This window comes from Lepidothrix coronata, unplaced genomic scaffold, assembly GCF_001604755.1.
Source record: "Lepidothrix coronata isolate B3197 unplaced genomic scaffold, Lepidothrix_coronata-1.0 Scaffold58, whole genome shotgun sequence".
Lineage (NCBI taxonomy): Eukaryota > Metazoa > Chordata > Aves > Passeriformes > Pipridae > Lepidothrix > Lepidothrix coronata.
The window spans coordinates 2095487-2114481 of NW_016690238.1; the positions used below are offsets into that span (position 1 = coordinate 2095487).

Below are 18995 nucleotides of genomic sequence, written 5' to 3' on the forward strand. Positions count from 1 at the left end.
TGGAGCACCGGAGGCAGAGGTATCTCCGCGTGTGCCCTGGGGACCTGGCCAGCTGCCCTTGCCTCAGTGACATGCAGGCAACAGGCTCCTGGGACAAGACACCCACCAAAGGCAGCGGCAGCTGTTACTTCTAAGCTGGTCAAAAGTCTAGATCACCCAAAATTTTCCCTTCCGGATCATCTTGAGCATACAACAGGATAAAAAAAAAGGGGGGAAGTAGCGGGGGAGCATGCATGACACCTTTGGAATGGAAGAGGACCCGCGAGAGCACCTCCCTGGCTGGTTACAGCAAAGCAGGAGAAATGAGACAGGTGACATTGCTGGCAATGTGTTAATATTCCCCATCGGGGGGCTCTCTTCCCTCTCTTTTCCTTTCTCCATAGGAGGCTCCTGTTCCAGATCTGCCGGCTGTGCACTGGCTGCCAATGAGTAGTGGCCCCTTGGGGGGCCACCTGCTTTCACCCTGGCTTCAGGTCCCCCTCTGGCCCTGCTCCCCAGCCTCTCCCTGTGGAAGGGAGGGAGCTCCAGTGCCAGGAAACAACCTGGAACTGGATGATCTTTAAAGGTCCCTTTCAGCCCAGGCCATTCTATGATTCTATGAACCTGCAGTCTTAGAATTCAATAAATCCATGGGAGAGGTTGAAGCAGCGAAAGAGCCCTGCCCGTGGCTCCCCACCCAGGGACGACGGAAGCCATGCCGGGTGTGTAGGACTGGCAGCATGGATTTGTGCAAGGAAATCTGCCCCCTTTGAGGAGACAGTGCAGTTGTGGCAGTCGTGGCTTACAAAGTCTGTGCTGACTTCTTTATTTTTAAAATCAGAATCTTCCCACGTGCTTTAAATATCTGCCGGTGTTACACTTATCTGCTTAAAAAAACACATATCCCATATGTGGATTTCAGGAGTGAAACACACTGAGACCCCCCCTACCCCTCGCTCTGCTCTTGCACACACACAAACACACACACATGCAGAGCAGCTCTATCAAATACTGGTTTGGTACTTCCCATGGTGTTTTCTCCAACACAGAAAGGGAAAAATGTATCAGCGCAATCATCTCCAGCTAAGTAGCTCAGCAACACTTCCCAAAAGCGAAGATCCTTGGAGCTGGAAGACGAGGTGGATAAAAATTACCCACCAGCACCCCCCCCAAAATAAAAAAAAAAATTAAAATTTTATACTGTATATTTATATTTCTTATAGGCTGCTTATACCTCAGTTGTTTAACCCCCAAACACACATGCTACCTCTGCTTTTTCCTCTTGGACTGTGAAGCCAATCTCATAAAATTCGTACACCTCCCTTCCCTCCCCTTCCCCACCCCAAAAACTGTATTATTGCACAGTGCCTTTCAGACCAGGAACAGGGCTGTGGGTGAGTGAGTGTCTTCCTCCAGTTAAGAACAAAGACATTATTTCTTTTATTTACAAAAAAAGGAGAAAAAAGTTTCCACACAAAAGCACTACAATGGTAACTCCCTTTGGTAAAAAGTGTAATAAATGTCTCCATCGGTCTGTCTGTCTGTCAGTACTAATTATCAAGCCACCTGGTACTATGGTACACAAGAAGCTAGTACAGTTATGCTAGCACATTGAGCATACTTTCTTTAATTAAAAAAAAAAAACAAAACAAAGCAAAACAAACCAACCAACCAACCAACAAACAAAAACCCCCAAAAAATTGACAATTTGTACATTTATTTACAAAAAAGGAGGGTAACATGTTAAAATCGTGTTGTTCTCTGCTGTGTGTGTGTACGTACATGTGTGTGAAAAGCTGGTGCATGGCACTAGGAGAGTCTAGTAAACAAGCAGGTACAAAAAAAAAAAACCAAACCAACCCAAAATAAAAATAAAACAGTTCCACTGGCACTAGAAAGGACAGACCGATCTGCACGGGGTGAGTCCAGCCTGGGAGGGAGAAGAGGGAGCGAGAAAACCCAGGGTCTGCTGCCCCATGGCCCCGTGCCAGAGCCCATAAAGGGAGGAGAATCCAGTGGTGACAGGCACCTGGGGATTTTGGGGACACATCCAAGTGGTCCAGTGATGGAGAGCATCCAGTTCTTCCTCGCCGCTTAGGGCCTCCGGGGAGTCAAAGCCTCAACGCTGCTGGTGTGTACGAGCTTGTTGTGTTTCTCTGGGATGGCTCAGTTCAGAGAAGGGTCCTTCTCACCCAAAAAGGGCCGGCAGCCCGTGGTCCTAGGCGGAGATCCACATCCCCCCAGGGAATCCCGCTGGTGACGGGTTGTACCAGCCACACACTAGTCAAGTGGCCATGTGTTACGGAGATACACAGTGAGGGGAGAAAGGCGTCTTCCTCCTTCCCTGGATGCGCGCGCACACACACACACATCTCCCGGGCTCTTCCCTCGCCCCGGGGGACTTTTAGGGTGTCTTGAATATTGTGCTGTATTTGACACGGTACTTGTTGATGCTGACAAAGTGCAGGGTCTCTGTGTCACAGGTGGTGGTGCAGGGCACCAAGCCCTCCAACCCTTCACCCATGAGCCACTTGTTTGTCTCGGTTGCCATTTCGCGGGGCACGTGCTCCTTGGTCCATTTGTCCACCCAGGCCTGGAACCGCTGGTGCAGCCGCTTGCTCACTCTTTCGTGGGACTACAGAAACAGGGAGAGGAGTTAGAAAAAGGCAGCTTTGGCCCCCCAGACTGCAGCATTCCACAAAGCTTGGCTACTGGTTGACACAACCAAGGGGATCAAACACAGAGGGAATTTGTAACGCAGACACTGGGCTAACGACAGAGGGAAAGCTCCAATTAAGGTCCCCCAGCTCTCCTCTCCAAGAAAATTAGTAGCAAAATGGGCTCGGAAATACCAAAAGGTTTATGCTCTTTGTTTAGTACAGCAGCTTTCAGGCTGGCAATACAGAACATATCCCATGGGAGTCTGAAACTTGCATGCCCAGCTCAGAGTCCCTTCTGCATTGCCCAGAAGATGCTGCTGTCTCCCTTCTCCTCCAGCACCCAGGACCAGGCAAGCCCTGCTCTTCCCAGCCCTCGAGGTCTGTCTCCAGTTCCCACAGAGGGGTACAGTCTCAGGAAAGAGCAAGATGAACATGCATTACACATATCGGGGTGTAATTTTCCACAACTACTATGGAAAATTAAGACCTGGGTCAGGTCTAAAAGGCTTGAGAAGCTCTGGCTTAACAGAAACATCAGGAGAGGAAGAACTGTGCACTTTTTTGAGTAAAAGTGTCTGCCTAAGGAACGTAAAATCCCAGACAGATGGTATAAAGCCATGGCTACAGTCATAATTGAAAACAGCCAATATAATTAAACCTCCGGATTAAAATTTATGGATTTTATTATTTGTTTTGTTCTTCTCCCAAAGACTGACTGCTTTGTGGTGTTAACCGCTGAATCCAATAGATTTGTATCCAAAATACAATGTAACTTCCACAGATCCTTCAATGTATTCCAGTAACCAAGGGCTATGCTGCACATTATATATTTAACACTTCAAGAATCTGTGTTCAGGTTCTCTGTTTATGAGCTTAACTTCTCTTTGAGGTTTGTGCCAGTTGAATGGGACAGATAGAATTGAATCAAAATCCTCACTACCAGCATTTCAAAGAGTCACTACCGCAATAAAACATTCATCTGAAGTGGATGCAAGTTTAACAGAATTACTTTAAAACTAATGAAATAAAACCATTATTTGTATCTCATCAGGAAGAAACGTGGTAAGTAGTTGTTTTATGTATCTAAACACATGACTGAAGTTGATGGAAATATTCCCATGGGACGAGAAAAGGAGAGTTGTCAAAGCATTCAGATGACCAAATCAGCTTTCTCCAACGGAATCCTCCTGAATTTCACCAATCCAGAGTCACAAGCTCTTGTCATCTTGAATAAACCCAGATCTTTACAGCTCCAGAGCAGCCAGAGAGGCAACGCTTCCTTCCCCTCCCCTGGGTCCCAGGAAACACCAGCAGCCCCCCCCAGTTCTCCTGCTGGCTCCTACCTGCTGAGCTCGCAGCAGCGCGGTCCTCCTGTACATGTAATCCTCCGATTTGATCACGTACACCATCTTGTAGGAGTTCAGTTTGAATTTACACTCCAGCTTGTCCAGGCTCTCCACGTTCTCCATGGACTTTTTACTGTTTCCTTCCTTCCCTTCCTTCTCCTGCTGCTCCCGACCACGCTGACACTTACGGATCCGCCTCAGATTCCTGCAAATCAGAGAAACACTCCTGGAATTAGTGCTCACTCTCTGGCACTAGCAGGCTGGATGTAGCTGGTGGATCTCAAGGCCAGGTTGGATGGGGCTTGAAGCAACCTGGCCTAGTGGAAGGTGTCCCTGCCCATGGCAGGGAGTTGGAATTAGATGGTCTTTAAGGTCCTTTCTCAGCTCAGCCTGGCCACTCACCTGGGCAGGAAGACAGGTTTCTGGGCCAGGTGCTCCCGGAGCTCAGGGGAGGTAGAATCGGAGTTGACATATCGCTCCACATAGTCTGACCAGCGCTGAAAGCAAGCACAGAGCACACATCAGCCACTGCCTTCCCACCAGACACGGGATGGTTAAGGATGCTAAGCTGGAAGTCATACAGATGAACACAAGATCACTTTTGAAGGCTCTGTGCATCTTATCCCCCAAAAGGCAGGTACAATGTTTCTCTAAGGGTTTTGAGCATTTTCTAACACAAAATAAGCCAAGAAGAATTTGCCTGCTCATTGAAAGCTTTATGGCATGCTTTGATGTTTCTTTGTCTTGTGCTAACAGACCCCACCACACACTGGTCCAGTGCAATGCTGACCCTCACAGTCAGCTCTCTGGACAAGCTATCCATACCTCTGCTTCCACAGGGTCATCTGAGTTCTCCTCTTCTGTATCCAGCAGCTCAATAGTTAACTGAACTTGACCTCTGCTCTGAATGAACATCAGCTATAAAGAAAGAGCAGAAGGGACTTCAGTAATATGTTTGAAATAGAAAAAAACACCTTCACATCCCACTGGGGCAAAGGGAGAATGAAGAAAGTTGGCAGACTTTTAAGGGAAACACTCTTGAGCCCCCAAAATAAGTTTGAGGGCAAGGGAAGAGATATTATACACTGAGGCTTTTATCCAAAGTACTTTACAGGCTCAGAAAGGGCCTGACCACTTCCTGCCTCTTTGGCAGAGGAAGTATGGATTTGATTAGCACAGGTTTATTAGCAATGTATGCAGGCAGCAGGGATTTAATGCCCAGGCAGTAGTAGCAAATCTCCCCACAGTCAACAAAACTGAGACACCAGAGAAACAGAAACAGGAGAGTTTGAACTACCAAATTAAAACCAGTGACAGCCAAGCAGTCAGTATGATACAGCCCAAAGCTGCTGTGAAGCACAGGGGATACTGACTGGTGTTCCAGGAAATACATTCCTCCTTCAAACCTCATTTCTGAGGGGCCCTTACAGAACCATTAACCTACGTCCCAAAAGCCGGCAACACGCGTGCCGGTTTTGGCTGGGATGGGGTTAATTTTCTTCGGTTTTGGCTGCCTGAACAAGGGTCTTTTTTTTAAAAGACTGGTGCCTCTCCCTTCTTAAAGGGCTCGTGCTGCTTTTACACTGTGGTTCACGGCCCAGCTCTACCTTGAAACAGTTCTCCTCCGACATGAGCTGCTCAGCTTTGCGCTGGTACGTGGCCTCCAGAAGCGTACGAGAAGACTGGGAGGCGAGAAGACCTCCCGTGGCTCCGTTGCTGTTCTCCGACAGGTAAAGGTCTGTTACCTGCACGCAGATTTCGTCGCTCACTATGTGCTGGAGCTGCAAAAAGGAAGAACAGGGGCAGGGTGTTTGCCGGGGGAGGCTGCTACATGACCATCAGCACAGAATAGAAAGAAATAAACCATGACTTTAAACCAGGCGTTTAAGCTCAAGCAATAGGAGAAAAAAAAAAAGTTGAAAAGGCATGAGTTTAGGTTCTTCTGGTTGCAGATCACTTCTGCTCTGTAAAAAAGCCATAATAGCTTTAAAAAAATGAGGAGGTGGTGAAGTACAACTACTCAGAGAAAAACTACAGGCAGGGAATACTCTGATCAGCAGCAGGGGAGGAAGGGCCAGAGTGCCGTGACACAGTATATCCCCTCCTCACCAAGAGGCTGCTGCTGTGTTTGAGGGAAGAGGTGGGAGGTTTAGGATCAAATCCATATTTTGTACAAGTTTAAAAATCAAAAGTCTCTCCGACTGTCTTCTGAGTTCAGTTAATCTCTGGACTGAAGGGCTTCTGAAGAGCAACTCTACCCTTCTGAAAGAGGAAAGGCCTTTCAGGCCATTCCACTTTCAGCCCCTTGTGTTTGTTTTTGGTCTTTGTAGTACAAAAAACACACAATAAGAATTTTTCCCTTGCTCACACATTCTTCCTACCAGCCCAGAAAAAAGGACTGGAGTTTAACAGCCAAAATGAGCTACTCTGGCAGCCAGATAAAAAGAGACAAACGTTTTTAGAAAAGGCACACACTGCTCCTACAGCACTGATGGAAAGCAAAGGAACTATTTAAATGTCATTTAACTTTTTTTCAAAGTTAAAGCTAAATGAACTCTGGAGACGCTTTAAATACTTACATCCTAAAACATCCAGAAAACAACAAGAACTCTGTATACATGTAGAGGATATCCTCAATAATTTAAATGGATCAGAAATTACCTTCTGCCATGTCTCTACGTGACGGTTAAAAACCACCTTGAATTTACCTGCTTACCCCTGAAATCCTCCATTTAGGCATACAACACTCTGCCTCCGGTGTGCAGAAAACAACCCGTCTGCTTTCTCCACCCCGCCCCACCTACTTCCCAGGCTTTGCTGCAGTCACCTGTCGAACGATGCTCTGGATCAGCTTGTCCATGGTGAAGGCAATGTAGGCGTGGATGGTGAACATCTCGCGCAGGGAGTCCTCGTACTGCGACGAGTCCATGTTCCCATCCAGGAGGTTGCGAACCATGTCCAGGAAGGCCGGGTAATAATCCTCAACATCAATGTCCACTGCAACAGGAGAGAAGGGGAGAGATGAACGTACCACCCCCCCAAGAAGGGTTGCTCTGAGTTTTGGTCCTCAGGTGACCCATTCAAGCTGAAGAGTTACTGGAATAGGGTTAAACTTGTCTTTTATGAACACAATTAACTCCTTTTAAGGCCACAGTTCTTTCCTTAATCTCTCGCTTTCTACCTCTAGCCTCCTCCATGAGGTCTTGATTTCTGAAAGACTTTTTAAGAAAAGTTTTTAGTTAGGAAGCTTGAAAGATACTTTTGGTATGTAAGTGTAAAATGAAAGCTTTTATGAAATAATTGCTGCATATTATCCTTCTGCTATTCAAGTCCCATGTTCCCCATATCTTCCCATCTTCCTAGTGCTGCCCAGGGATAAGAAAAGAGAACCCCCAATCTTTAAGGGTCACTGCTGTCACATGCCTGAAGACACCAAACAAGCCCTGTTACCACGCTACAAACAGAAGCACCTTTCTCCCCCAGCCTTCCATCAGAAGTCACTCACTGGGGTCCTTCAGTCGCAGCTGGATGGCAGGACTGTCATTCTTGTCTCGCTTTATGCCCAGCACTTCCCTCTCCCACTCCCGTTCCCGCGTCTCCTCCTCGATCTGCCGCTCGGCCTGGGTGCAGATCCGCAGCAGCCGCAAGCACAGGATCTGGTGCAGCCTCATGAAGATGTACCAGTTGCTGTTGACGTAGAAGAGGTTGTAGACCTCATCCATGCCCCGCAGCTTCTGGGCCGTCGTGTTGTTGAACATCAGCTTGGTTTTGGGAGGACTGCCCCCAACGCCGTTGTGCTTTTTTGCAGCCCCGGTAGCTTCATCCACATCCATTTCCTCCTCTTCCTCCTCTTCCACATCTGAGAGTTCACCTCGCTGAGCAAACAGCAGGTCTGGAATGAAGTGATACATGATCTGCTTGATTTTGTACTTGTCCTCTTTCTGGATTCCCGTCTGCCGCTTCACGTGGTGGATGATGAGAGAGGCAGCATCTTCCAGGATCTGCTTGTCTTCGTAGGCTAGCGAGAGGTGTGGGCCTGTGGCGACTCCAGCATTGTCTTCTGAAGCCTGCTCTTGCCTCTACAAAGGAGAAATACAGCACAGAAATCAGCCTAAATCACCTCTCTCCATCCAAGAGCCTTTCAGAAAGCTCTGCCAGTGAAAAGACTTCCTCCCTCATCGGGCAGCGAGGAACAGGAACTGAAACTGCACTAGCAAAGTACATAAGCTTGAGGGAAGGAAACTCTTGGTGACTATCTTACCTCATCATAGATGCTTTCGATCTCATTGAGAAGACTCTTTGACCTCAGGACCTTGGTATCATTCTGCTTGAAGTTGATGCCCTGGTGGTCCAAGGATTTCAGGTAATACTTCTCATTCTGCTCTCGCCAGACTTTATTAAATCCTCTCTGGGCTTCTCGCCACTCCTCCTCTTTCATCTTTAACCTTGGATTGAGAAAACAAGGGTGAGCTAAGAGGTGAGCATGTCAGAAAAACCCAGGCCCATGGCTCCTGGTGAGTGCTGAGAAGAGCTGAACTCCTGATGAAATGGGCAGGAATGAAAGACACCTCAAAGAAAGGAGGTTTACACCTGGACCTGCCCTCTGGAGAAAGAATTCTGGGGTTTTTTTCACATCCAAGTAAAACCACCTAAACAAAGTAGCCCTGCTGTCCACAGTAGGGAGAGGGGATAAAGGCACAGAAAAGCCAAAAGAGTTGGTCCTGGTCTGTCAGAAATCTCCAGGAAGTCATGTAGCTCCAGCTGTGGAACAGGAGCAGCTTAGTTTGGATGATGAACAAAGCACGGACACCTGAGTGTCCTGAGAATGGACTCCCGAACCTCGACTCAGTATCCCAAGCAAAGCATCCCTGACTCAGTTCAAGAAGAGTGTCCTTGCAGTAGGGTGGAAAAACTAGGACCTAGGTATCACAGGAAGGTTGCTACCCCCAGCTCCAGAACCCCAAACACAAGACCAACAGTCCCACAGAGACAAAAAGTGACTGAGAAAGAGTATCTACTCCTCACACATCTCCTCGAGCTGCCCCAAGGAGTTGCAGCATCCACTCTCTTTTCTTAACTGAGGAAGGGGAGGTTGACAACAGAAACAGGACTGGGAATCTGAGGGTAGCACAGCCACCATGATCTGAGCCCACAGCCATGGGACTGGAAAGAGATCACTTTTAGCCCTAGGACACTCCACACACTACAGTTTCCTTATCTTACACATGGTGCTGACATGGGGGAAGAAACAAGATTTAAGAGGAGACAACAAAAGCTTTATATCTTTCCAGTTGAGCTGTAAGGATTTTTTTCAGAAGGGTAAAACCCTCTTTCTGGGTGATTATTATGGAATAATAATACACCAACTGACCAGAACATATATGAACTTCTTAATTTCATAGAATAATAGAATCACAGAACAGTTTGGGTTGGGAGGGATCTGAAAGCTCATCTCATTCCACCCCCATGCCATGGGAAGGGACATCTTCCATTAGACCACATTCCTCCAAGACCCATCCAACCTGGCCTTGAACACTTCCAGGGATGGGGCAGCCACAACCCTTCAGGGCAAATCTACAGCCTCGTGGAGGTCACACCCCTTAGGGGCAGAAATCAGCCACTTTTCCATAGATTTGGACCACATACGGTGTGTCACCCTTTGGAAGAGCACCTGGGGCAGGGTGCTAGGGCAGTCAGTACCTTTTCAGTACAATGGGAACAGCCACGGATGGGTTCTTCCGAAGCCCATCGATGATGTCGGCGGCTTTGTCAGCATATATCCTCTGGAGAGCCTTGCGGTGGATCACCTCCGAGGTGCCCCCCAGGGTGTTGTCCAGCCGGAATTTGGCCTGCTCCTCGGCAGACAAGCGCGACAGCTTCTTCTGGATTGCCTCGAGAACGCGGATGGTTGCCAGGTTGGTCTCCAAGACAACATCCAGCTGGAGAGAACAGCTCGTTAGCCATCGTTGAATAGACAAAACATGATACTTCACGGAGGCAAACATTCAAGTGACATGAAACAAGAAGCCGTGCCTGTTTAACAAGGTGTACTAGAGCACTTTTGTGTTCAGCTGCTCTAAAATAATCCAATTATATTTTATCTGCTACCTAGATAATACTGCATAAGAATTTAAAGGCTACCGGAATTATACTGTTCGGAAATTACATTTTCCAGCTGGAAATAGAACACAACTGACAGTTAGTCTACAAAAGGATGTGCCAAATCTGAGTGGATTCAGGTAACTGCCAGGCTAACTTCCACTTCCAGTCAAGATGTCAGTCATTTAACATCCTGAATGTATAATTTTTCTGATGATTACAGGGGAACGCATGTTCTCATGCACTGCGTGGGCAGGATGAACAGAAAATATGCAGCAATTCCATGCAGGCCATTCAACAATTTAATGTGGAGTGGGGTGAACCAAGAGCTCCAAGAAAAAGTGAGGGGCAGCGATGGCAACTTAGTGGTTATGCAGCCACTGCTTCTTGCATTAAGGGAACACAAGCTTTTATGCCTAAAAATTTTTATTGTAACAGACACAATAAAAAGAGATTCTAAGATGTGGCATTAAAGCTATCGTTACACCAAGCTCATTAGCTGTTCACAGAACAGACCTTTCTGAGACATCAATCAAGGAGAAAACAATTTACCTCGAAACGTTCATCCTCACACCTGTAGATGTGCTCTTCGTATTGTGTCTTCTTGGAGCTCACAAATGTGGAGTCTTCAGACCAGGATGGGAAGGAGACCCAGGTGTCATTCAAAACCTTTGAGGGAGACAGAGGGAGAACAAGAGTCATGGTCGGTGTTCCAAGGGGGCCATGCTTAGCCAGGTCCAAGCTCAGTTTTCTGATGGGACGATCTAATTCCCCAGCTGGAAAAACTGTGTGCCCCTTCCAAAGCCCAGCATTCACAGAGCAACCCCAAACAGCCAGAACCCAAACATCCAGGCAGTCTGAAAAGCTCACTACGTGGAGCTGTTAGGAAAAAACTTGCAAGGGAAAAGAAAAATAGAGGTGAAAGGAGCTTTTCTGCTACTTTGGATTAGTCAAGCGCGACCAGCTGGTTTCTCGTGTGTTATTCACCACTGCCAACACTGGGTGGTCACCACAGCAGACCTGACAGACAGGATTCAGTTGCTGCCTCCAAATAAGGCTAATTGGGAGTATAAAACATACCCCAGCATCACCTTTCATAACGAAGCAGCTGAGCACTTGCAGCTTTCAATATAGGAACAGAACATTAAAAAATAAATTAAAAAAACCCCCAACCTCAGAGATGCTAAGGGCAAAGAAATGACGATTTTGGCAGGCAGTCTTGAAAGCCAGGCCCAGTTTTCATAAACCCGAAGCCTGAACAACTGAGTCATTAGATTCTCACAGGAAGGAAAGTTTGTAATTGCATCACACAAGATGTTTTTGAGAGATGTGTCAGGACTTAAATTAAAAACTCAACATTTCAGGGAGAAACAAAGAGGCATGTGAGGGAATACATGGGAGAATCTGTCTATGGAAAATGTGATTTTATTTTAAAGTTGGCCTAGAGACAACTCTGAAAGCAGATTAAGTGGGAATTTAGGGGAAAAGGTAGCAATAATCTTGAATTATATGCTATCTTGAAAAGGATCCCTGAGATCACATTAAGACCACACAGAAAACTAATTCTATCATTTCCTACTTGGAGTGTTTGAGTTTGTAATCTTAATGTTCCTTTCACAGGTTGTACTACGTAAAACATCATAAATAAAATGTGGAAGCATTAGGTCAGTAATTAAACATCATAACTATTTAGTGGTTTTTTTTCCAGCTGCTTATCAATGCTCCATGCAACCCTTTCACAAACACCACTGGAGAGGAGCTGATGCCAACCATCAAAGCCACGTGGGTATCCCAACTCCCAGCCAGCTTCCAGCATAACCCAATTCCTAGACTGACGCCTCGCCCTGTGCAATAGGTTCTGGATATGATCCAGATATTTGGAGGAGTGACACTAGGAATACCTCGCGTGTGCTCACCTCGGGCTGTGACACGTACCATGATGACCCCGAGCCAGGATGGTGTTGCCCACACACACCTGGGTGCAGGAGCAGCATGGATCAGTGCTGGATCAGTGCTAAGCAGGCAGCTGCCTGGCCCCAGCCCCATGCCCAGCACCACCAGACACCCTAACATCCCCAAGAACCTTTTCAACGCTGCGCAGGGATACAAAATAAACCCCCCCATCCCGTTCCATTTTGCTCGCCCTTGCTCCAACCCTTTGAAAAGGCTGCGAAGAGCCTTCCTCTGCCACACAATTCCCACCTTACCTCTTTACACAGCGGAGTCCGCCCCGTGCACTTGGGTTGCTGGTAGCTCTTGGGCAAGGCTCGGTAGCTGGAGCCCAGCCTCTTACAGGAGGCATAGTCTATCTCCATGGCAATCCCCTCAGTAGCCCGTTCCTTTGGATACGTCTCCATGTGAACAGACTCTTTATACCCCAGGAAGTTTTTAAACCAAGTGAACAGTTCTGGGAATTTCCTAAAAATAAGAGGAACGAAGTGAAAAATGAGCTGAGTAGAAATCAAACAGTGCTGAGCTGTGATGCTGAACTGATTGCTACAGACAGTGCCCAAGACACCCTTCTGAATTATCAATACGGTGAGAGAGGACTCTCTCTGCTCAATCCCACTTCCACAGAGCCTGACCAGGTGGGAAGCAGGAACCTGTTGTTGATCAGGTGGTGGACTGCTCTCTTGGTGCAACTAGGGTGCTTTAGGATTAGTGTCAAGCAAGGAAAAGCAGCCAGAGCTTTCGCTGCGAGGAGTGCACTCACGGCAGGGTCACATCTGGGTCTCCCAAACTACCCTTGCAGTGAACTTATGCCAGATGCCTAGTTGTTTGCCAATGGTTTGGACCTTAAACCAGACCATTCCTTTCCAAAAGCAGCAAGAAACAACTGAAAAGAGATTCTGTACCTACACAGCAAAAGGTTTCAGTGCCGAGCAATTGCTTCAACCAGACTACACAGAGAAGCACAAATCATGGAGAAGCCTTTATCTGCAAGGTCCAAGTTTGCCTGTTTGTAAAGTTTCCTGAAGAGTTTATTAGTCTAAAATACTGCATTTGTTCAAATCCACTCATGCAAAGCTCCAGAGATACAAGGAATTGAACCTGTTACTGAGGCTAATTGAATCACTGCTTATTCACTGCAAAAGATAATGTCCAACTCCAGAATAAAAAAAGCTGTATTATACCTTCCCCAATGCAAATATTCATCCCTAGAGTTAGGAGCACAGGCAGTAGATGGGAGAAATACAGATTTACCTTTTTTTGTCAAATACTACACCTTACCTAAAGGTAATATCCTGCTGATGCCTGACTAACTCCAGTGGAGGTATGGAGCAAGTAGAAGCTCCTCGGGGCAGTTTCTCTGCACAGCAGCCACTGTAATAGGGTCCTGAACCCAATTTATGTTGCTACTGCCTTCTCCCTTGGAACCAGGAACTCAATTCACAGGCAGAAGGAACATTAATCCTGCTGCCCAAAGTTGATGAGAGGATATCAGTTGGTTTTGGACGATTAGTAAGAGTTGTTCTGTACAGTATTGACAATCATGGAAGTCATAGTTCCTATTTAAACCATTGTGTTCCTTAACATTTTTGGCTTCACAACAGAATTCAGCCACTTTTTGGAAACTTCAGTGAGTTTACATCAGCACTCTGGTTTTTCTGAGGGATATTTCCTATATAATTAGGTAATCAGTCTTTTCTCAGATGACATAGTCTGTAATTCCAGAGGAAGAAACTGCAATAACAGGCTGCTAAATAATTTTTTTGGTTCTTCTTGAAAAGGAAGAAACACAGCAAGCAACTTCTCTTGCGCGCTGCCTGTCAAGACACAGCTGGGAATCCCTCTCTCTCAGATAAGGAATACGAAAGGGCAGCGCAGAAGACCATGGAAGTCAGTGTTTCTTTCCTGGCTCCACAACAGAAACAGACCAAGAAGATTAACCTTCTTTGCCTTGTGTAGGGAAAGGGGTTGGACTTACCCGAGGAACGGAGAAACCAACTGCACGAGCTCAGCCCTGGAGATAACCTCCTGGTTGAAAATAACCAGGCAGCGGAGGAAGTTTTCATACGCTTCTGTGCTACGCAGAGCTTTGCGGACCTAATGGAGAGGAGAAAAGAGGAAAAGAGGAAAAGAGTAGCTGTCAGGGTGAGATCAAACAGGGTGCGAAGCGGGAGACCTGGATTTGACACTGTGCTTCTCACTGTTGCACACAAATCTTTAAGTGAGCTAAACATAGAGAACTTGCCCTGCAAATAGGGCCAGATGAACTGGTACTGATCAGAGCTGCTCCCATGCTGGGGATCCCCTGCAACGTCAGCTCTGGGGCATTACTCTAAGAAAGGAGTTGGAAGTGAAGAATTAAGTCCTACAAAGAACCCCTAACAGCTGGATGACAAAATTGTGGACAACATCAGTCACAACTGCAGCATCACAAACCCACCCAGGCTGCCTTTAAACTCCAGAGAACGTTTCAAGTAGGGAGCAGAGGTATGAGACCTGTGCCCTGGGTAACACCTCTCCAGCCTCTGCCTGCTTCCAGCTTGGGTTATCACAGACAATCCTGCTTCTGTAACCCTGATCTTCACAGAATGAGGAAACCAAACTATTCATCCCAACACCATTACCTTTCCCATGGGAACAGCTGGATCTATGCATCAGACTGAGATCTATCATTATTAAGAGATTCATCATTATGGTTATAATTCCACAGCATGGCTTTCTAGGTTTACTCATGTTAACACCTACACATCCTCCAGGCAATACATTTGTTCCAGGTTACCATTACCTAGTCTCCAGTACACTGCAAAATTCACCACATCATCAGGGAGAAACCAAGACTGTCATCGACACATGAATATTACTTTAAAAGATTGTTTTAAGATGATTCTATACTCCCCTCTGAGCTATAAGGAAATGTATGGACATCTTAGAGAAGACACCAAGGTACCACTTGGAAACATCCCATGTTTCCTTCACTTGTTCTGTGTGCTAAGTCAGCAACAGGTAACAACTGTGCAATTAATTAAATTAATATCTCAGAGGAAAAAAAACACCCAACCCAATGTAAATGTGAATTAGCTGCTTTGTAAACTGAGCTCCCCCACTGCAGGCAGGTGGTTGTGGATGGGTACAAGCTGTGCCAACACAGTAAGACAAGCCATGCACATCATCAACTGTACAGCGATTTCATAAAGGGGAAAACAATTTGGAGTGTGGGTTACAGTAAAAAAATTCCCATTCCTGCAAAGAAACTGCAGCAGCAGCGGGTGGAAAGCTGGAGAAGGAGCTTTGGGGAAAAGACACATGTAAAAAATACCACCAGTTTTTAAAAATTGACTTAGAGGTCACGGGATACATCTGAGGTCAAGCTGAGAAATGTTATCAGGGTGGTGTAAACCTCACATACTTCACTGTGATAAAAATCCAGATGTATACAAACAAAGGACATACACCAATGACATGCAATCTCTGCACCCCATTTGTCACCTTCTCAAAGAAGAGAGATTCTGTCCCCACACCATGCTTGCTGGCTTCTGCCAGAGACTGGTCTTTTAAACCAAGCAGCTTCGGTTTCTTCTGTTAAGACAAAAAAGAAGGGCAAGAAAAAAATAAAAGGGGTGTTCAGCAAGTTGAGATCATTTGATTATCTATCACAAATGGGTGTCAGCTTCCTGACCCCATCATGTGCTTTCAAATAAAAGAAAGCTTGCTTTTTTTTGAAGGAAACAACTATTAAAACTTGTGCTACAAGTTATTAATAAGTAGCATGCAACTCCGAATATTTGTAATATTCTGTTGCACTCTTTTCTGTAACTAGCTGATTGAAACAATCACACTACACCATATCTTATTTTTCTAACTAGTTTGCAAAACTACCAGAATAAATGTTTTTTTCCTATCGCTCATCCAGTTCTGTAAGTCTTACACCTCCACAGAATTATTATAATGTTTTTCTCTCTTGCATTCCACTTCAAGATCCTTTATTTTCCCTATACCAGCCCTGCCCTCTCCATCCTCAGAAAGCTGCCCCCAAAACATGTTTTGTTTTGCTGCTCTTGATTTGAAGAGGAGGAGAAAGGACAGAAGGGGACGTAAATCACCGGATTTAAATGATACAATTACGCCTGCTAGTGTTTTTCATCACAAAGCAAGATATACTGCCCTCAAATAAAGCAGGCAAACTTATCCTTCATGCGTAAACACGAAGCCACCTGGCCACAGGACCATTTTTGTTACACTACAAAGCCTCACTGCTCTCACAAATCGTGTGTCATTTGAAAAGGGCAAACTCTGCTGAGAGAATAATCATTCATCATTTTATTAAAAGGTTTATCACTGGAAAGATGAGCAATCATGATTCCACTGCATCTGCTCCAAGTTCTACTACAACAAAGCTTTCAGGCACACTTTTATCTTTTCCTCAGCTGTTCTTTTCCTACGTGCCTTAGGAACATTTGCTACAAATTTTGGACAAGTTTATTTTGTGGTATTACTGACACTTGTCTCCACATACCACAACTCCCCCTCATTAAACACTGCTAATAGAAATATGTATTCCTAATAAAGTAGTGAAAGCCCTATTTTCTCAAGCCATTAAAGTAACTATTCCCACCCTCAGGCACAGGTAACACCACCAGATTGCAAAAATCAGAGGCAAAGGCTTGTGCTCGGAAACAAGGACTTGCAAAAGCTTCCTTTAAAAGACAAGCATTAGTTTCCAAGTTCTCAAGCTGCAGCCTACACCACAAAAATCACAAGGACTTGGAAAACACATCTTGCTCTGCCACAGCCTCCTGGGACAAACAGATGGATGCTGAAGGAGAAGCACACACTCTTACCTTCACGGGAGGGGTCGCTCCAGTCCCTGGGTGCCGTCGGATCTGACAGCCGTTCTGGTTGGGTCTTTGCTGCTTGTTGTTGAGCTGTGGCTTCTTCACTGTGCCCCCATGGTCATTCCTGACAGATTCCACTTTCTCTGCAGTTGTCTTACTCAACAGCTTGTTCAGAGACAAACCCATAAGACCATTAGGGCCAAGTTCCACCCAAAATCAGAGAATCACATAATGGCTTGGACGGGAAAGGATCTTAACCATCATTCAAGTTCCAGCCCCCTGCCATGGTCAAAGACACCTTTCACTAGACCGGGCTGCTCAGAGCACCATTCAACCTGACCCTGGTCACTTCCCTGGATGGGGCAGCCACAGCTTCTCTGGATAACCTGTGCCAGGGCCTCACCACCCTCACAGGGAAGAATTCTTTTCCAATATCTAACCTAAACCTACTCTCTTTTAGTTTTAATCCATTTCCCCTTATCCTCTTGTAAAAAGTCTGTCTACATCTTTCTTTTAGGCACCCTTTAGGTACCGGAAGGCTACAGTTAGGTGATCCCTAAGTCTTCTCTTTTCCAGGCTGAACAATCCAAATTCTCTCAGCCTTTCCTCACAGAAGGGCTGCTCCATCCCTCTAATCATCTTGGTGGCCTCCTCTGGACTCACTCTGACAAGCCAATGTCCTTCCTGTGCTGGGGACCCCAGAGCTGGATGCAGCACTGCAGGTGAGATCTGCTGCTCCTCCAAGCTCTACATGACCATTGTATTTTACTGCAGTTACAGCAGTCTTAGAACAATCCTTTTAGGCAAAGGAATTGCATTCAAAATAGAGGTTATTTGAAAGACGAGTTACATCCAGAAAACAGCTATCCTGCTGATCTCATTCCCACATTCACTAAAAGATCACTCCAAAAAAACCCCAAAACAGAACCCAAGAAACAAACAGCAAAAGCACATTTTTCTGAACTCTGGCTACATACAGACCAGTTTTCACTAGGTATCTCCAAGACTACTCACCACAGAGCTGTTAGCATCAGGCAGGAACTGCCCAAATTCCGAGAGCAGATCCTCCTGGTTCTTGAAGAGGCGAGCCACCTGTGCATACACCTCCTGCTCTGTCAGGGCTGGTGTGTAGTTCCCTCCTGCCTCCTTGGCATTACGCTGCTCCTTCTGCCAGAGGAAAGAGAAGTGTCAGAAGAAAGGATGCACAAACTATTTAAGTGACAAAGAAAAAATAAACAAACCCTTGGTGACACAAAGAATGAAACAACAAAGGTCTCGGCATCTTACGTAAACCACTATACTACCTTATATGATTCTTATATATTCTAAATACCTACAGTTATATATACTATAAAATGTATACTAAATGCCCAACTGGCCCTGGACTAGTAGGACACTCATCAAGGAAGGGTTTTTTTTTGCTTTTAACATAGAGCTACAGCCACGTTGTCTCTTCCTGACACATACTCATGGAAATACACCAAATCCAATTTTTAAACAGGCATTTCAGAGACTTCCAAACAAGGATTAGGAACTCAAATCTATTACTTCATGCTGCTACGTAATCTTTTAACTTGTAAGGATTCTGCTTAGTTTAAGCAGAATTCAAGACCAGGCTGGACGGGGCTCGCAGCAACCTGATCTAGTGAAAAGTGTCCCTGTTTATGGCAAAGGGTTGGACCAGATGATCTTTAAGGTCCCTTCCAACCCAAACCAATCTATGATCACTTGCTGGCCACTGCTAATTCAGCAGAAGACCCAAATGCAAGTTCTGGACAGACACAGTTACCTCCCCAAGGCAGAGAAATAATCACACATAGACCCAAATTCGTATTTTTAACACTCACCTGATATGTATGGAGGATCTCCAGGAAGGCTTTGTAGATGTCTGGCTGTCCCTGGAACCGATTCTTGATTTTGTTGACATAGTTGATGGCATGATTAAACTCCACGGGCTGATTGTTCTGCAGGGATGGTGTGGTTCCCAGAGAGATTGTCACGGGCGTGTGAGGTTGGACCGGCGGCGAGCGTGGCGATGCGTACGGCGGAATTGGGGGAGTCTGCTGGCTGGCAGGAGTGTGTGCCTGCAACTGTGATGGCTGAGAAGAAAACAAACTGCGTTAGAAACT

General features: G+C 46.0%; 1 protein-coding gene across 3 annotated transcripts in view; it reads right to left on the reverse strand.

Moving 5' to 3' along the window:
- Nucleotides 1–1395: 1395 nt before the first annotated feature.
- Nucleotides 1396–18995, reverse strand: part of SIN3A (SIN3 transcription regulator family member A) — a 32974-nt gene continuing 15374 nt past the window's right edge. For all 3 annotated transcript variants that reach the window (XM_017816994.1, XM_017816993.1, XM_017816995.1), the window contains exons 6-21: nucleotides 18714–18965; nucleotides 17881–18033; nucleotides 16873–17031; nucleotides 15521–15610; nucleotides 14013–14131; nucleotides 12292–12502; nucleotides 10637–10753; nucleotides 9686–9924; nucleotides 8247–8430; nucleotides 7491–8064; nucleotides 6813–6982; nucleotides 5593–5766; nucleotides 4811–4903; nucleotides 4388–4482; nucleotides 3983–4190; nucleotides 1396–2614 (exon numbers count right to left, since the gene is read on the reverse strand). In XM_017816994.1, the coding sequence (XP_017672483.1) occupies nucleotides 2384–2614; nucleotides 3983–4190; nucleotides 4388–4482; nucleotides 4811–4903; nucleotides 5593–5766; nucleotides 6813–6982; nucleotides 7491–8064; nucleotides 8247–8430; nucleotides 9686–9924; nucleotides 10637–10753; nucleotides 12292–12502; nucleotides 14013–14131; nucleotides 15521–15610; nucleotides 16873–17031; nucleotides 17881–18033; nucleotides 18714–18965 (3069 nt within the window). In that variant the 3' untranslated portion in view covers nucleotides 1396–2383. The remainder of the gene's footprint in view (nucleotides 2615–3982; nucleotides 4191–4387; nucleotides 4483–4810; nucleotides 4904–5592; nucleotides 5767–6812; nucleotides 6983–7490; nucleotides 8065–8246; nucleotides 8431–9685; nucleotides 9925–10636; nucleotides 10754–12291; nucleotides 12503–14012; nucleotides 14132–15520; nucleotides 15611–16872; nucleotides 17032–17880; nucleotides 18034–18713; nucleotides 18966–18995) is intronic.